The sequence below is a fragment of the Globicephala melas genome, chromosome 20, assembly GCF_963455315.2.
Source record: "Globicephala melas chromosome 20, mGloMel1.2, whole genome shotgun sequence".
Classification (NCBI taxonomy): Eukaryota; Metazoa; Chordata; class Mammalia; order Artiodactyla; family Delphinidae; genus Globicephala; species Globicephala melas.
Genome location: NC_083333.1, coordinates 44,856,447 through 44,872,519, shown reverse-complemented (window position 1 = coordinate 44,872,519; position 16,073 = coordinate 44,856,447). Strand labels below are relative to the sequence as shown.

At 52.7% G+C, this 16,073-nt stretch overlaps 1 protein-coding gene across 1 annotated transcript; it reads left to right on the top strand.

Annotated features, from left to right (window-relative positions):
- The first annotated feature begins 7,454 nt into the window (after positions 1-7,454).
- Positions 7,455-14,784, top strand: TAC4 (tachykinin precursor 4). Its single transcript, XM_030839801.1, has 5 exons — positions 7,455-7,571; positions 10,261-10,354; positions 12,413-12,442; positions 13,327-13,386; positions 14,678-14,784. The coding sequence occupies exons 1-5, from the start codon at positions 7,455-7,457 to the stop codon at positions 14,782-14,784; spliced, it is 408 nt and encodes a 135-aa protein (XP_030695661.1).
- Positions 14,785-16,073: the final 1,289 nt, after the last annotated feature.

Genomic DNA, 16,073 nt, shown 5'->3' with positions numbered 1-16,073 from the left:
CCTTGGTCAAGACTGGAGCCCTTCACTCTCGGCACCCCTCACCTTCCAGCTCCCCACCCTACACCACACAGGTGTGGCACAGACTTGGACACACAGGCAGGTTCCATCCAGTTCATGTCTCTCGACTCACTGGGTAGCCCTAGAAAGGCCAGTGCCCCACTGTGGGCATCGCTGTCCCCATCTGTACAAAGAACGAATTGGAAAAGATGACCCCAGAGGCCTCTCTGAACCCTGAACTCTAGGGTTTATAACTCACCAATAAAGGCCTCTGTTTTTATTGCAAACTGAATGAGACCTGGGAAAAGAATAAGTTTGAGGGTTCCCTCCCCCTGCCCCCCAGCCCCAAGTTGGCACTGACTCTTTCCCATTGCTCCTTTGGCACTGCCCACTTCCTCCCGGTGACCCTCTGTCTTCACTGATCTCCACACTCCACCCACTGCCACCCTGCCCCTGGCGGCCTCCTGCTTCAAGCCCTGACAGTGCCCCGGCCCTCCCCCATCCGCTCCTCTGATCTCCAACCCTGACAGCCCCTAGCCCCAGCTTGGCATGGTATCTTTCAGTCTGCTGTCTGCCAAGCCTGGGCATCGCCCGCTCTCCATGCCTGGGCACCAGGACTTGGCTTTTGCCTCCCCAAACCTTCAGGCCTCAACACTATCCTCGCCCCCCCACCCCCTGGGCACCAGAGACTTGCTGGCTCCTGCCAAAGTCAGCATGGTCATCCCCCTGCCTCGGGGCCAACCTACGCCTCCAGCAGCACTGCCTGGCCTGGCCACTGTCACCCCTTTTGGTCCTCAGACAAATCTCTCCCAGAGTGATGACTCCACTTACTCTTGGGTAAGAGACGAGGACAGCTTCACTGTATCGTCAGCAGCAACATCAAAGGCTCCTCGCGTGTCCCGGAGGCGGCAGGGCTGAGACCACAGTGGGAAGTACCCAGGTGGCCCACTGGCTGTTGATGGGCTTCAGGGCCCTCTTGGCAGGGCTCTTAACAGGAAAACCAAAAGCAGACCCTGAGCCTATGGGCCCAAAACACTGGTGGGAGCTCGCCTACCTCAGGCCAGGCCAGGCTCTGCCCCCAGCTCTTTCACTGCAGGACTTGCTCTGTATTTCATACTGTTGACCCTTCCCTCTTTCTTATAACCCCTCTCCCCATATTTTTCTATTTCTCTTCTAATCTTCCTTTTTCAAAATGTGTTAATTATATCAGGAACATAAAAACGTATACATAATACTACAGCAAACCTGAACGCTCATTACCTAGTTTTTTTGTTTGTTTGGCCGCGTGGCTTGTGGGATCTTACTTCCCCGACCAGGGATTAAACCCGGCCCTCGGCAGTGAGAGCGCAGAGTCCTAACCACTGGACGGCCAGGGAATTCCCTCACTACCTAGTTTAAGAGAGGAATCATTACAGAGAAAATTGAAGCCACCTGTGTTCTCTCCCCAACCTCCTCCCCATGTATATTTTCACTACATGTGTATATATCCATTTATAATATGGATATATGTTTTTCATGTTTTTCAATTCTACATAGATGGACTCATACTCTAGGAATCCTGCTGCAACTTGCTTTTATTAGCTCAACATTCTATGACTTTTATCCACGTGGATAGACACACTCTAATTCATTCGTTTTCACTGCTGTGTAGTATTCCACTGCCACAATGGACTTATCCATTTTCCTGTTAACGGACATTTATATTATTTCTCATCTTGTTTTAGATTGTAAAGGTATATTCTTATCGTAAAATATTCAAATCATATAGGGTACTGAATAGATGACGGACACCTCCCTTTGCTTACTTGTCCATCTCAAAAGTTAGCACCACAACCACCTATGTGCATTCTGCCAGTCCTTCTTCTAGGCGTTAACATACACATGTTTGAGGTGAGGAGGATTTGGGAACCCATGAAGGAAAAAAACAGAATCCCACATAACATCTTTGTTCTAAAACCTTCAGTGACTCACCAGTGTCTGCCGGATAAAAGCCACACTCCCTAGCCTGGCATTCAAGGCCTCATCTCTTTGTTCTCCAGTCCCCAGGCAGCCTGTACAGAGTCTCACTGAACTCAGCAATCCTCTGAGAGCCCAGGTGTTCCAGACCATGGTCAGGGAGAGCAGGACAGGAGTCAATGCTGAGTCTCGTGCCCCGCCCCCACCAGCCAAGTTACCCCACCCGTGGGTACCACCTCCATCTCTGAGTGGCCGGCTCTGGCGTCCTCCCTGACTTGAGAAACAAACTATTCTTCAGACAGTGGGGTCTGGAGGCACAAAGGACAGTGCATTATAACTATATTTTCAATTAGTCGTGCACTTTTCTGCCACACTCGCTAACCAAGATCCAGGAAGAAAAGGCTGATTGGAATCATGAGCTTCACCTCTCCCACTAATGGGGTCAGACTCTGGCGGCCTTTATTGCACAGAAGCTCTGGGAGACACAGGCACACAGGCGAGACTTCACCGCCATACATGAGGCAAGGGCCGGGCAGAACCCACATCCCCTTAACAAGGGGGGGGCTCCACAGGCCTCCCTCAGCACCCAGGCCTGAAGCTTCTGAACCCTAACTTTAAGGTTGGGTTCACTGAACCTTGTCTGAGAGACCTGGCTGCAGGGAGCTCCTAGTCTGATGGGAGAGACCCAGTTCCTGTCCTTAGGAAACTCTTCACCTGATAACAAAATATCAGGGAATGCCAAAAATGACTTTTCTTAATCTGGCTTTCCTGTAAAATAGGGATGAGTGTTATTGTTTAATTATATTATTAATAGCAATAATAATTGCTACCATTTACTAAGACCTACAATGTGCCTGATGCCGCATGAAGTTCTTTTATGCATTATCTCATTTAAATGTCTCAACAACCTTTTTAAGAAAGTATATTATTATCCCTAGCTCATGGTGAAAATCAGAAAGGTTAGGTGCCTGAGGTCACACACTGGTAAGTGGTGGGGTCAGAATTCGAACCCAGAGTCTTATCCTTAGACACTACACTTTGCTTCTACTCTTGACTTAAATCCTTCTTATGGACAAACAAGCCCCCACCATGCACGTTTGTCTTTCCTTATAGAATCTAACTGCGAAAAGGAGGTAGGTAGGTGGGGGCCAGGGCCCTGGGAAGAAAGGTGATGGAGAAGGAAGGGAGATGGCGTGAGAACCTCCTAGGGCCATAGGCCTGGGCCAAGATGCACCTTTGGTGGGGGGAAAGGGGCCTGATGAAAAGGGCAAGGGCAGGGACTGTTTGGAATCACCCTCAGGACCCTGAGAATTTCTGAAACTGGGCTACCTATATCTTCAGGCCCTCCCAGAGATACTTGGGATATTATTAAGAGGCTAGAAGTGCTGAAAGCAAGGCAGTCTTGGGCCAAATTGTCTGCCATACCTACACAACCTGTGGGCACAGAGGATTATGGCTCTGTTTGCTCCATCTGCAATCCGTGTGTAGAGACCCACTTTTCCAACCCAAAGTGTTCTGTCTAGGACAAGTGTCTGAAGCGTACCCACACTGTAAATGTGGGTAAAGGGGGTCCAGGATTCTTCTTCTCTCCCCAGATACCCCCGTCACGGCACTTTCCACACTGCTAAAAGTGTTATAATGCTTGTCTGTTTCTTTCACCTGTGTTCTGGGGCAACTCCCGTGTTGTAAGGTCTCAGCAAATCCAGAATCAATGAATGAATGCATGAGTGTAACCTCAAAGATTCGCAGTAGAATTAAGTCATTGCGAGCGAAAGGGTCCTAGCACAGGGTGCAAAGACTATTGCCCCAGTTACACACTCCGAGCTCCTTTTATCCATCACCCTGCTCCCTCCGTTGGAAGGACCGCACTGCCCACCCGAAGGAGGCTCACCTCCTCTGGGGGCCCAGCCTCCCCTTTACCTCCCGTCCTCTATCCAAGGGGCAGGCCGTGAGACCGGACCCAGCTCTTGCCCCTCCCGGGTCAGCCAACTCCGAGCTCTAGGAAGGGGCGCGCAGAGGCGGGGAAGGGGGGGTAGATCGGGCTTCAGAAGGAGCCTCCACACGGGGGCGCTGGAAGGGCGCGGGGAAGACGAACGCAGGGTTCCTGCGGCGTCACCTGGGGCAGAGAAACCCAGAAGGCGAGCGCCCCCGGCTCCCCTTCCCGCCCCGGCCCGCTCCGCCCTTCCCCGGCTCGCGTTTGCGTTCTCAGTCGTGGGGAAAGACCGATCAGGCTCCCGACTCTGCTACTTCACAGCTGGACGCCTAGTCCGAGGCACCCAGCCTCCCCGAGCCGGCCGGTAAAGTGGGGCCAGTCATCCCACCTCCTTTGGACGCAGCCGGCGCTCAGGAAACGTCAGCTTCCCGCCCTCATCCCGCCCTCGGCTTGTGTTTCCCTCTTCCCCGCTCTCCTCCCTCCTGCACCCTTTCTCCTCCAGGCTCCGCAATCTTAGCCAAACCGCAGCCTTTAGCAATCGTGAGCGCCCACCCGGCGCCCGGGCAGCCTCGCCGCGGCCGCGACTCACCCTGCGGCCCGCCCGCCGCCCGCGCCCCAGCCCCGCGCGCCGTCCGCTCCCGCGGCCTTGTCACCGCTCGGCTGCGGCGTCCCGACCCCCCGCCGGGCCTCGAGGACCGGGCGAGGCAGGATCCGCCGGCCAGGGCAGAGCCCGGGTGGCCGAGGGCACAGGGCGGGGCGGCGGGCTCGGCAGCCTGGCCCGCGAGCGCCGGCCCGACCTCAGCCCAAGGGCAAAGCTGCAAATAGCCGCGGTTTCCAGCCCGTACCCGGCCTCCCTCCCGGCCTTCCGGGCCTTTGGGATTTTCTCTCCCTTCTTCCCGCCGCCCTCTCCTCTGCCCCGTGGCCCCGCCCCCTCCCCTCTGTGCACCCCACACACTTGTCCCGCGCAGCTGGGGTCAGGAGACCAGCGCTGAGGTCCAGGGTTCCAGAGGTCGAAAAATCACAAAACATAAGTTCGGATTAATTGAGCACATACTATGTGCCAGGCACTCTGCTGAGCTCTTTAAGGGTGGGCATTTATGAAACCTTTACCACCACCAGATAAGGGGTGGCTCCAACTTTCAGATGGAGAAACTGAGGCTCAGAGAGGGTCCTTGGCTCCTAAGGTCACCTGGTTTGGATCTGCAGAATGGGAAGGCATCACCCCTATCCAGAGGGCCATGCTGTTACTCTGCCTCCACCCACGTGCTGCTTGCCCTTGTGGGAAGGTGGGAAGCAGCTGACTGGGGACCCGGGATGCTAGTCCGCCACAAATTCTCAGTGTAACCTAGAGCAAGCCCAACCTGCTGGCTTGTGAAACCCAGTGCCAGTTTCCACATCTGTAAAGTGAAGGGGCTGTTCATCCCTGTAAGGCAGAACTTGTTAACAACAGTGGAAAAACAAAGTGGATTGTGAGCTATTAAGTGCCCTGCCCTTGGGAAAGTTCAGCCAGAGGCTGTGTAGATTCAGACCCACAGACTAGAGTTGGCTGTGTCAAAAAGGGCTGAGCTGGGGAACCTGCATTTTAGCAAATGCAGGGATTCTGAAACCATCAGGTCGGGATTCACCAAAGAGATTCCTGGAAGGGGGTGGACGTGGTGTGTATGAAGCTGTCCTCCCCCAAACCTCCACACTTGTCCATATTCATCTCTGCCTTCACTGGCCTGGACTCAAGAGTAATTGCACGTTTCTTAAGGACCCACTGTGTGCCAAGCACACATATATCACAGCCCCGCTCTCAGAGCATTCGTGACATAATACGGCAGCCTAGCAGGGCTGTCCTCAGCCCAGCTGGCCCCTCTGGGAGAAATGGAACCAGGCACCTTCTTGCAGGGGGTGAAGCCTCTCGCCAGGCTGTGTGGCGCAGTGAGCAGAGTGAGGGCAGGTTTCCACCTTCACTCCCCCGTCGGCAGCCTCCTCTGTGCAGGACACAACCTGCACAGCCTCTGACCACAGCCTGTGCAGAGCTGCAAGAGATATGAGTAGGAGATATTGGGAAAGCCTAGGAAAGGAGCCAACTAATTCTTGCTGGAGTCCGAAAAGAGACAGAGAAACTCTACTGGGGGTGATCATTAAGGAGACCTTTAAGGATGAGTGGGAGTTCACCAGGTAGAAAAGGAAGTCTAGGCAGAGGCAACAGCTGAGGCCAAAGCAGAGAATCAGGGAAACTTGTCCTGTCTGGGAGCACGTGGTGAAGCTGTCTGGGGGCAGGAAATGGGCAGACTAGGAAGGGGGGTGGCGGCGCGGCCTTCTCCTGTCCCCACCTCTGTGCCAGCACAGAGCAAACTGAACACAGCTTATCTGCCAACCAGAGGTCTCCTTTCCTAGAGACTGTGAGATGCTGTAGGACAGGGACAGGGACAGTGTCTTATTCATCTTCTGTGGCCCAGTGCCTCACCCAGTGTCAATAATAGTAATAGGAATGATAGTTAATGGGTATTAAATATTTACCATCATGTACTGTGCTAAGTGCTCCACATGCATTATCCCATTTCATCCTCAACTTTGGAAATAAGTGCTATTAATAATCTCATTTTACTGATGAGGATTCCAAGGTTTAGAAAGGTTAAGTAACATGCCTAAGGTCACATAGCTATTTAGTGGGGGAGCTAGGAATGGAATTCAGGGCTCTCTGACCACAGGACCCTTGTTCTACACTAACAGATGGACAGATGGATGGATGGGAGACAGGGAGGAACTAAGTGGAGAAGCGCCCTGAACGCCATGCCAGGGAGCTTGAACTTTACGCCACGGGCAGTGGGGAGACACTGGAAGGCTGTAAGCAGGGAGAGATAGGTCAGGTTAGGGCTTTGAAAAGATCCCAGCAGTGGGAAGATATTTTAGAGCTGATGACACTTGAGCAGGAGGTCATTTTTCTGGCAAATCCCAATTCCTGCCTGTGAGGACCCTTATTTCTTTACGTATTGTCTTACCTCTTAGGGCAAGACGTGTGCAACCATGTTCACATGAGGACTACTGATGGCGGGGAATGCCGAGGAAGGGGTGCAGTGACTGGAAGGGGAGACTAGTGGTAGAATACTAAGTTCTGGGGAGAGGCCTCTCTTACAGGGTAAGGGAGAAGCCAGGCAGTTCCCCCTTCCCATTTCCAAGATGGCGCTGCCTGCTCGGGGCTTCCAGTCAGGAAGCCGGAAGCACCAGGCCCCACACACTGCTCCATTGTGCACCTGCCTCCCAAGGGGAATGCAGCCAGCGGTGAGGCGGTGTTGCAACAGAGATCAACTGCTGGGGGGCGGCAGTGGAGGAGACCTGGTCCCTTCTCTGGGCAGCTCGCGGTATCATTGGCTTTTCCAGCTGGTGGGGGCGGGGGGCAGTCACAGGAAATGGCCCCGGGGGTCAGATAAGCTGAAGGAAGAAGCCGAGTAGCTGGGAGGACAGAACAGGTGGAGTTTCCCCCACCTGCCGAGAGCAGCCAGAGAGAGAGGACGGAGCCTGCTAGTGGCGGTCTGTGGACTGAGAGGGGCTCCCCGAGGGTCCCAGGGCAGAGCTCACCATGCTGCTCTGCCTCACCCCGCCTCTCCTGACGGGGCTGTCTGCTTGCACTGTGGCAGGTGACAAGGAACTGCCACTTGACGCTGAAGCTGGGTCCTGGGGCACCGTGACCCTGGAGGTAGGTGCCTTTGGGGAGAAGCAGGGGATGATACATGGTGGAGGGGGCAGAAGATCCCCTTTATGGCTGCCAGGAGAGCAGGTTGTATACTGCAAGGTAGGGTGTCTGCCTCCCCTCCCTGGGCAGGTTCAAGGTCATGGCCCCTGGCCTGGCAAACCTCCAAAGAGCTGCATGCATATGGAAGCAACAGTGTGTGTGTGTGTGTGCGCGCGCGTGCGCGTGCATGCACTCACACTTCATTTAACAAACACTTATTTAACATATACTATGTTCCTGGCACTGTACTAAATGCTTCATAAATATTAACCCCTGTAATCCTCATATCAGCCGGTGGGGAAGGTACCATTACTATCCCCATTTCACAGATAAGGAAACTGAGGCACAGAAAAGTCAAGCAGTTTGTCCAAGGTTATGCAGCTTCAAAAGCACAACTGTACAGGGACTTCCCTGGTGGCGCAGTGGTTAAGAATCTGCCTGCTAATGCAGGGGACACGGGTTCGAACCCTGGTCCGGGAAGATCCCACATGCCGTGGAGCCACTAAGCCCATGCGCCGCAACTACTGAGTCTGCGTTCTAGAGCCCATGAGCCACAACTCCTGAGCCTGTGTGCCACAACTACTGAAGCCCGCACGCCTAGATCCCGTGCTCCACAACAAGAGAAGCCACCGCAATGAGAAGCCCACGCACCACAACAAAGTATAGCCCCCGCTCACCGCAACTAGAGAAAGCCACACCCAGCAACAAAGACCCAATGCAGCCCAAAATAAATAAATTAATTAATTATTTTAAAAAAGGCACAACTGTGCACCTTGCCCAAGGTCTGATTCTGTGTATTTGTGCCTCAGAGGACATTGTCCAGCATTTCCTTTCAAGGGGGTCAACTTGGGGCGGGATCACTGTTTTGTCTCACATGCAGAAACTCTTATTTCCTGACAAGTACTGGTTTGACTGCCAGTCTCTCCTACTAAACTGACCTGAGTTGTGTCACTGGGAATAAATCTCAAAGTTAGAGACACAGCATCTGTGCCCCACCCTGTCTGGTCAGGGAGACAAAGATCCTGACCTTGGGGAGTTCCAATCAGACAGGGGAGCAAGGCCAGTGGATCAGAGACAAACAGGCCCGGTGCTCAGGGAAGGCCTCCAGGAGGGCAGATGGGACTGGCCGGGGCCTGGCTCCTCCAAGTCCTGGGATGGTGAACACACTGGGGCCACAGGACGAGCCATCGAATAACAGCCATTCCTGGTGGGTTTCCTTCATGGCAGGTTTCCTTCCTGGTTTGTCTGAATGTGGAAGTGTGTGCCCTTGAGAAGACAGCAGGCTGGAGAGACCCAGGTTCAAGTCTCACCTTCTCCACTGACTCTGTGCGAACTGGGGAAGGTCACATCAGTTTCCTCACTTGTAAAATGGGGGCAGCGGGGAGAGGATGATCCCCAAGGTTTTTTTTTTCCAGCTTTGACATTTTCCAGCTTTGACATGGAAACTGGGAATGGAAGAGCAAGTCCCTGACCCAACCCCAGCTGCCAGCCTCCTGGCAGGTGGCTTGTGTTACTCTAGGGCTCTGTTCACCTGTCTCAGCCTTCCTGGAAAAGGAGACCCCATCCTCTTCCCTATTCCCAGACTATCAGAGAAAGGACCTTTCATTCAGCATCCTGTATCCCACACATGCTGAGCTCCTGTGTGTACCAGTCACTGTGCCAGGTACTGGGGATATAGAGATGTGAAGACGGTCTAATGAACGTCACACACTGTCATTCTCTCCACTAGCGAGCATCTCTCCCTCTCAGCAGAGCTAAGCAGGGCCTCCATCAGAGGCTGCAGTTAAGGCCAGAGAAGGAGAGGACTTCGGCCAAGGTCACAAAGGTTAACGGAGGAATGAGAACTTAAATCTATAGTCCTTGGTCCAGAACTTTCACCCCATCAGCTCAAGGATGAAAATGTCTTTGCCCAGGGGAGTGGCCTCCACCCCAGGCCACATGCCATTATCCTCACGGGAGGCCCAGGTTCTAGGGCAGGATAAATCCAGGACAATGGTGGTAGTGCCGGGGGAAGAGAGGAAAACAGGAGTTAGAGAGGGGGTTGGAGGGGAAGCAGTCTCATCTCGCCAACTGGGTGCCCACCCCAAGTTCATCAGCTGCCCCCTCCTTGTCTATATTGGAGATATTTCCCAAGATGGAGCAGAACCTGTGCTCTGGAGTCAGACTTCCTGAGTGGCTCTACTGGCTCTACCACTTCCTGTGTGACCTTGAACAAGTCACTTAACCTCCCAAAGTCTCAGTTTCCCTACCTGTAAAACAGGGATAAATCAGTTCCTACTTCATATGGTTGTTGTGAAAAGTAAATGAGATTATGACTGGAGTGTTTGAGCTTTAAGCCAGATGACATGGGTTTGAGTTCTGGCTTCATCTCACATCCTTGCTGGTAATTGCTCTGTGCTTCAGTGTTTCCATCTGTAAAATGGTGACAGTAATAGTACTTACTTCATGTGGTTTTGGTGAGGATTAAGTGAATTAATATATGCAAGTGCTTAGGAACATGGTAAAATGTTAGCTATTAATTATTATTATTATTTACAGTATTGTGTAAAATGTGCAGAAGAGCTCAGTGGCAGCACAGAGCCCGTGTTATTGAGATTGTTATTGCTCAGGCTGTCTCCTTGCCCCAACTCTAAGGAACTCTCTGCTTCTTCAGGAAGATGTTGTGCCCAGCATTCAGCTCCAGCTCTGGGAAGTGAAGAGGAGCAAAGCGAGCCAGTTTTTTGGACTGATGGGGAAGCAGGTGGGAGGTGAGTGACAGAAGTGGGCGGGTGCCCAGCGAGGAGGGCTTCTGGGTGGGTTCTGTTACACCAAGCAGAGACCCTAGCTTACAGCAGCTCTTACTCCAGTCCAGTAGGAGGCGCTCATGTGATGAGATGGGATAGAGTGTCCGTGTCAATTACCATCCAAACCAGGATACTTCAGAGAGTGGTAATTATGCCAGGCAACAGAGGCAAACCAGGGCTGTCTCCAGCATCCGGGGAGTGCAGTCACCCTAAGGGTGGGGACAAATGCATTGCATCCTGCTGGCGCCCTTCCTTCAATACAATGGATGACTGGAGAGAGGTGGTGGTGCTCAAGATCAGCCTGTAGATGTGAGTAAAGGCATGAGCTAAGCTTTCTAGTTGATTCTGTTTGGCTCAAATAAAATTATTAAAATGAACCTATGTTCCCTGAGGGCACGCTTGACGCGTGATTCATGTCCTGGGGGGACAAGGAGAAAACAGTCTGAACAGAGAGCCGTTTTCTTTTTCTTATTGCCAATATTGTATATTTTTTAAAGTAGTGTTGGTGAGGATATGAAAGAACTGGTACTTTGGGCTTCCCTGGTGGCGCAGTGGTTAAGAATCCACCTGCCAATGCAGGGGACACGGGTTCGAGCCCTGGCCCGGGAAGATCCCACATGCCACGGAGCGGCTAAGCCCGTGCACCACAACTACTGAGCCTGTGCTCTAGAGCCCGTGTGCCACAACTACTGAAGCCCACGCGCCTAGAACCCGTGCTCTGCAACAAGAGAAGCCACCGCAATGAGAAGCCTGCACACTGCAACGAAGAGTAGCCCCCGCTCGCCGCAAGTACAGAAAGCCTGCGCACAGCAACAAAGACCCAACGCAGCCAAAAATAAATAAATAAATAAGTTTATATTTAAAAAATATATATATATATATAGGGCACATCCATACCCTTTATGGCCATTAAAATGGATGAGGCAGATCTGTGGAAAGATAAAGATCTCCAAGATACTGGTTAAGTGGAAAAAGCAAGTTATATAACAATATGTAAGATAGGAGTTTACCTGTTTAAAAGAAACACTACATACTTACACAGATATATATATGAAAACATAGGGAGAGTTCCAGAAGGATAAATATCAAACTGTCTACAGTGTTTACGCCTAGGATAGGAAGTGGAGGTGAGGGAGAGAGTTAAGAGGGACTTTTACGACACTATCCTCTACATTACCATTTTATAGTGGGCATTTATTCAGAGACTGCTTTTTTATTCTTTTCTTTTTTTGTTGGGGGGGCATGCCACATGGCATGGGATCGACCAGGGATCGAACCCGTGCCCGCTGCAGTGGAAGCACAAGAGTCTTAACTACTGGACCACCAGGGAAGTCCCCAGAGACTGCTTTTGTAATTTAAAAAATGCGTATAAAAATAGAGAAAACCTTCCCAGTACCTCCACCAAAAAAAAAAAGAGGAAATCAACTTGTGAGCAAACACTTTTGGCTTCAGTTTCCTCCTCTACAAAATGAGTTTTGGACTGGGCCGTTTCAGAGCTCTCTTCCAAATCCAGCAACCCATGGGGAAGCAGGGGAAGGGATTATATGAGAAATATTTACTGAGGAATTCCCTGGCGGTCCAGTGGTTAGGACTCCGTGCTTCCACTGCAGGGGGCACAGGTTTGATCCCTGGTCAGGGAACTAAGATCCCGCGTGCTGCGTGGCACGGCCAAAAAAAAAAAAAACAAACAACACTGTGCTCACATGTGATTAAATCTCACAATATCCCCTTTACCACCAGCAGGGAAGCTAAAGCTCAGATAGGCTAAATACCTTCCCAAGGATGCCCAGCTGGTGCCAGAAGCAATGACTCCAAAGTATGCGCACTTCCTACTACCCCACGCTGCCTCCTACCCAGAGTGTACCTTGTGCGGCCCAGCCACACCAGGACAACAGGGAGTGACTGGAGTTCCATTGAAGACCCACCAAAGGTGCGGGATCCCCAAGAGCCATGAGCCCTTTCACCTCACTGGGCCCCCAGGGAAGCGGTGCAGCCCTCATTCCTTCTCTCTCTTTCCCCCAGGAATACCTCCCATCCAGCCAGAGAGAAGAGGTAAGTGTTGTCCAGACCTTCCCCCAGCATGCTCCCTGGGGAGAACCGAGTTGTCCAGGGGGGCGGGAGAGATGCTCTGGCCAGGGTGCACCAGGCTGGCACTGTGGAGGACCAGGGCAGCATGGTTTGGCCGCATGCTAGGCTCCCTGGTTGTTTCCTTAGAGAGGCGGTCTGTGCATACCTGGGGAGTAGCTGCAGGGATATGGAAAATACGGGGATGAACCTAGTTCTGCCAAAGGTCCAAAATTACCTTGGGTCTTACTAAAGCCTGGAGTTGGAGAAACAAATCAATCCAGAAGGACCTTAAAAGTGAAAAGCTGTCCTTTTGGTGAAAAGGGAAAAACAATATCAAAAGAAAACAAACCAACCTTTACCCACCACCCTTCAGTGCTCTCAGGAGCAAACCTAACGCCCTAGACTCACCACATCCTCCCGGGCGCCCTCACTGACAGGACTCCTAGCTCCTCTCTTTCCCTGCCTGCTTGCCTGCCTTACCCAGAGCTTGTCTCCATAGCCTGGGCACGGTGCCCTCCTTGGCACACTGCCTTGTACTGTTCTGCTGGGTCACATGGCTGGTGTCCCCAGAGCAGGAACTACCCCACAGACAGGTAGAGGTCTGCCATCTCCTCTGTCCCCACAGTTTCTATTAGAGGTGCCCACGAGGTGTTTGTGGAAGGAAGGGGAGAAGGGAGGGAGAATGGAGGAGAAAGAGGAAGGAATCAGTGAATGCATCAGTGAATGAATGAACCTCAGCTCCTAGATTGATTGAGAAATGACTCCATTCATGAGGCCCCAGCTCTGGCCCTGTCTTTCTTGGTTCCCAAGACAGCCTTCCTCTACTGCACTCTCTCTTTTTCTTCTCTATCTCCTCTCTTCACCACCAGCGTATCAACGAGGACCAGTAGTCCAGGGCCACCTGGGCAGGGGAGGACCATCTACAGAAGGTAGATGAGAGCTTCTACTGGATTGCAAGGGCATAACGAGAAAGTGACCACTTTGCTGCCAGTCTCCACAGTGGGGGCCAGGCAGCTGGCCAGACAGAAAGGCTCCCCACAAGCTATTAGGCAGAGGACCCACGGAAGAGAGCAGTCGAGGTGCAGGGAGATCATGATCCCTTTGATGATCCAGGCCTGTAACAGCCGTAGCCCTGAAGCTGCACCCTCTCCACCCCCAACACACCCAGGCACACTCTGCTCCCCCCTCTCAGGGCCAGCTGAAGCTACAGAGTAGTGTGTGGTTTTTCAGACCCTGAACATCCCCCTTATTCCCTTACTAATCGTTGTTAGAAAGTCTTAAGGTATTTCCTATCTTCAATGATTATAAATAAAGGCAAATGGCCCTGGGAGGGGTAACACCCTAAGTAGTTATCAGCTAACGCCTTCTGGCAGGGGCCACAACCCCAAAGGGGTTCAAGGGGACGCTCAATAAATGAACAGGCATGAAAGTAGATAAGTGAATCGAGCTGGGGAAGGAGCCATAGCTCAAGCCAGTCAGCTCAAGAGGAAGGGCAGGGGGTGTCACAGCTGATCAAAGACGCCAAGCTCAAGTCTGCTTTCCTAAACCTGACCTCTCCCCCCAGAGCCGCAGACCTGTGGACTGCTCTCTAGCTTCCCTGATACCTGCTCCTTCCAACATAGGCTCTTGGGAATAAAGATGGGAAAGTCCTCTATATTCCCCCAAGAGTTTTTCCTAAGTGTCTGAGCCTTTCCACTTGAAGGGCCATGGAAGTCAACCCAATGCCAATGTGGAAACGAATGTCCCTCCATGCAGAGTGTCGGCAGGAGCCTTAGAAATCATTTTTCAGGGATGGAAATAATTTGCCCAAAGTCACACACTGAACTGATAACAGAGCCAGGACTAAACACTGTGTGTCCCGCTCCCTAGGCCAGGGCACTTCCCGTGGCCCCAGGAGGGCCTTTGGAATTTTGAGTGGTGGATTACCACTCCCTTTCTTTAGAGGATTAGTGAGGGTTGGCTCGTCCATGCTCTGGAGGCGTTTATGGTTGAAAAATGGAAGCTGTGCCAGATGAACCTGTAATTTGCCTTAGATATCTGCAGCTGGAGAAACGCGAGTTAGGGACGTGGAGGGCCTTGGGTGGATGACTAGGGAAGGGCTCCGAGGGTGGAGGAGGCAGACCAGTCTCCCCTCACCGCCGGCCACGTGCAGCACTCTTCCCAGGCCCAGAGGATGAGGACCACTGGTCAGAGTGAGAGCCCCTGCCACGTGCTTCCCAGAGGACGAAAAACCCCTTTCTCCCTACCTGGACGTGACAGCCAACCAGCCAGCCTCCGTGTCTCCTGGGCTCATCGCCAGCATGTCCCTACCACCAGGCCCTCACTGAACTCACTGGGGCTCCTCCCAGGACTCTCGGTCTCAAGCAGCAGTCGTGCATAAGTGCACTGTTGTCACCACTGTGAGCTAGTGACCCTGCCCGCACCCCCCCTCACTGCACAGCAGGATGAGTCTCCCCCCCTCCTCTATCTCCCAGAACACAGCAGGGGCTCAATAAACCAATGAACAGTGGATGGCTTCTTCTCCGGTGCAGGGCAGAGGGCAGGGATGGCCTGGGCTCTGCACCCTGCCCAGTGGCCTGGCATGTCAGCAGTTGGGAGACCTTTTTGCAGGGTTGTAAAGGGAAATACTAAACAGTTGTGCTCCCCACCCGAGGTAGGAAAACAGGCTTGGGACACAGGTAAAGGTGACAAGCCCCTGCCTGAAAGCAGACATCCCCTCCCTACTCACCATCATAACCTCAAGGGGCAGAAGTGGGTCCCAGGTCCTTCATCAATTCTTGTGTATGAGGCGGCCCGTCAACTGACTGCTCTGCTTTGGGGACACAGGCATCTAGTCATGCTCCCACCACTGGGAAGAGCTCTAGAGAAAGGAAACAGGTCCCACCTCAGGAAGCCGCCACCCCCCCCCCCCTTCTGACGGGGAGACCATCGTCCTGCCCCAGTGGCTCATAGGCAGGCGGGACACAAAGGACCCTAGGATGCTTAGAAAGAGCTAGAATGAAATCCTAGGGGCCAAACCTAGGTGAACAAAGGACTGAGCTGGGAGGCGTGTGGGCTTGGCGGTAAAGGGCGATTCATTAATTCACTGGGCTGCGTAACATTCAGCTTCTGTGTCCCTCTTTCCAAAAAGAAAATGGGTTAGGGGCTTGGGGGGGTGCCTGATTCTTTGGGGGTGGGGTCGTTAGGCTGTTTAAAAGGAGGGGAAGAAGGCATTGGTGGAGAGGCCAGGCCCTTCATCTGGGTACCAGGGAAGGTTTTAGTGACAGCAGAGGCCCTGAGAAGCCAGACGGTGTCTGCACAACAGTTAAGATTCTTCTGTTTGACCTGTAGTGAAACGGTCTCCATCTCAAGACTGACTGTTCATCATGAGGCATCTCTCTTCCTCATTCTCACACCTTACCCGTGTCCAGGGAGAAATGTGGGAGTAGGGGGCGGTGCAAGCCGCCTCCTGACTGCAGGCCTCCCAGGGTCCAGCACCCCCCTCCCAAAAAAAAGTCCAGCTCACACTCCAAAGGAAAATTAGCTCTTACTGGAAGGAGCGGCACACACATCCAGAGATGGGAGAAACTGTTGGTGGCCATCTCTGGAGGTGATCTACCGCACTTTTTTTGTGAGA

Excerpts from the sequence above, each read along its gene's own strand:
- TAC4 (XM_030839801.1), top strand. The coding sequence starts at position 7,455 with ATGCTGCTCTGCCTCACCCCGCCTCTCCTGACGGGGCTGTCTGCTTGC. Across the intron at positions 7,572-10,260 it reads GGGGCACCGTGACCCTGGAG|GAAGATGTTGTGCCCAGCAT; the intron begins GTAGGTGCCTTT and ends CTGCTTCTTCAG. Across the intron at positions 13,387-14,677 it reads GGGAGGACCATCTACAGAAG|AGGACGAAAAACCCCTTTCT; the intron begins GTAGATGAGAGC and ends CGTGCTTCCCAG.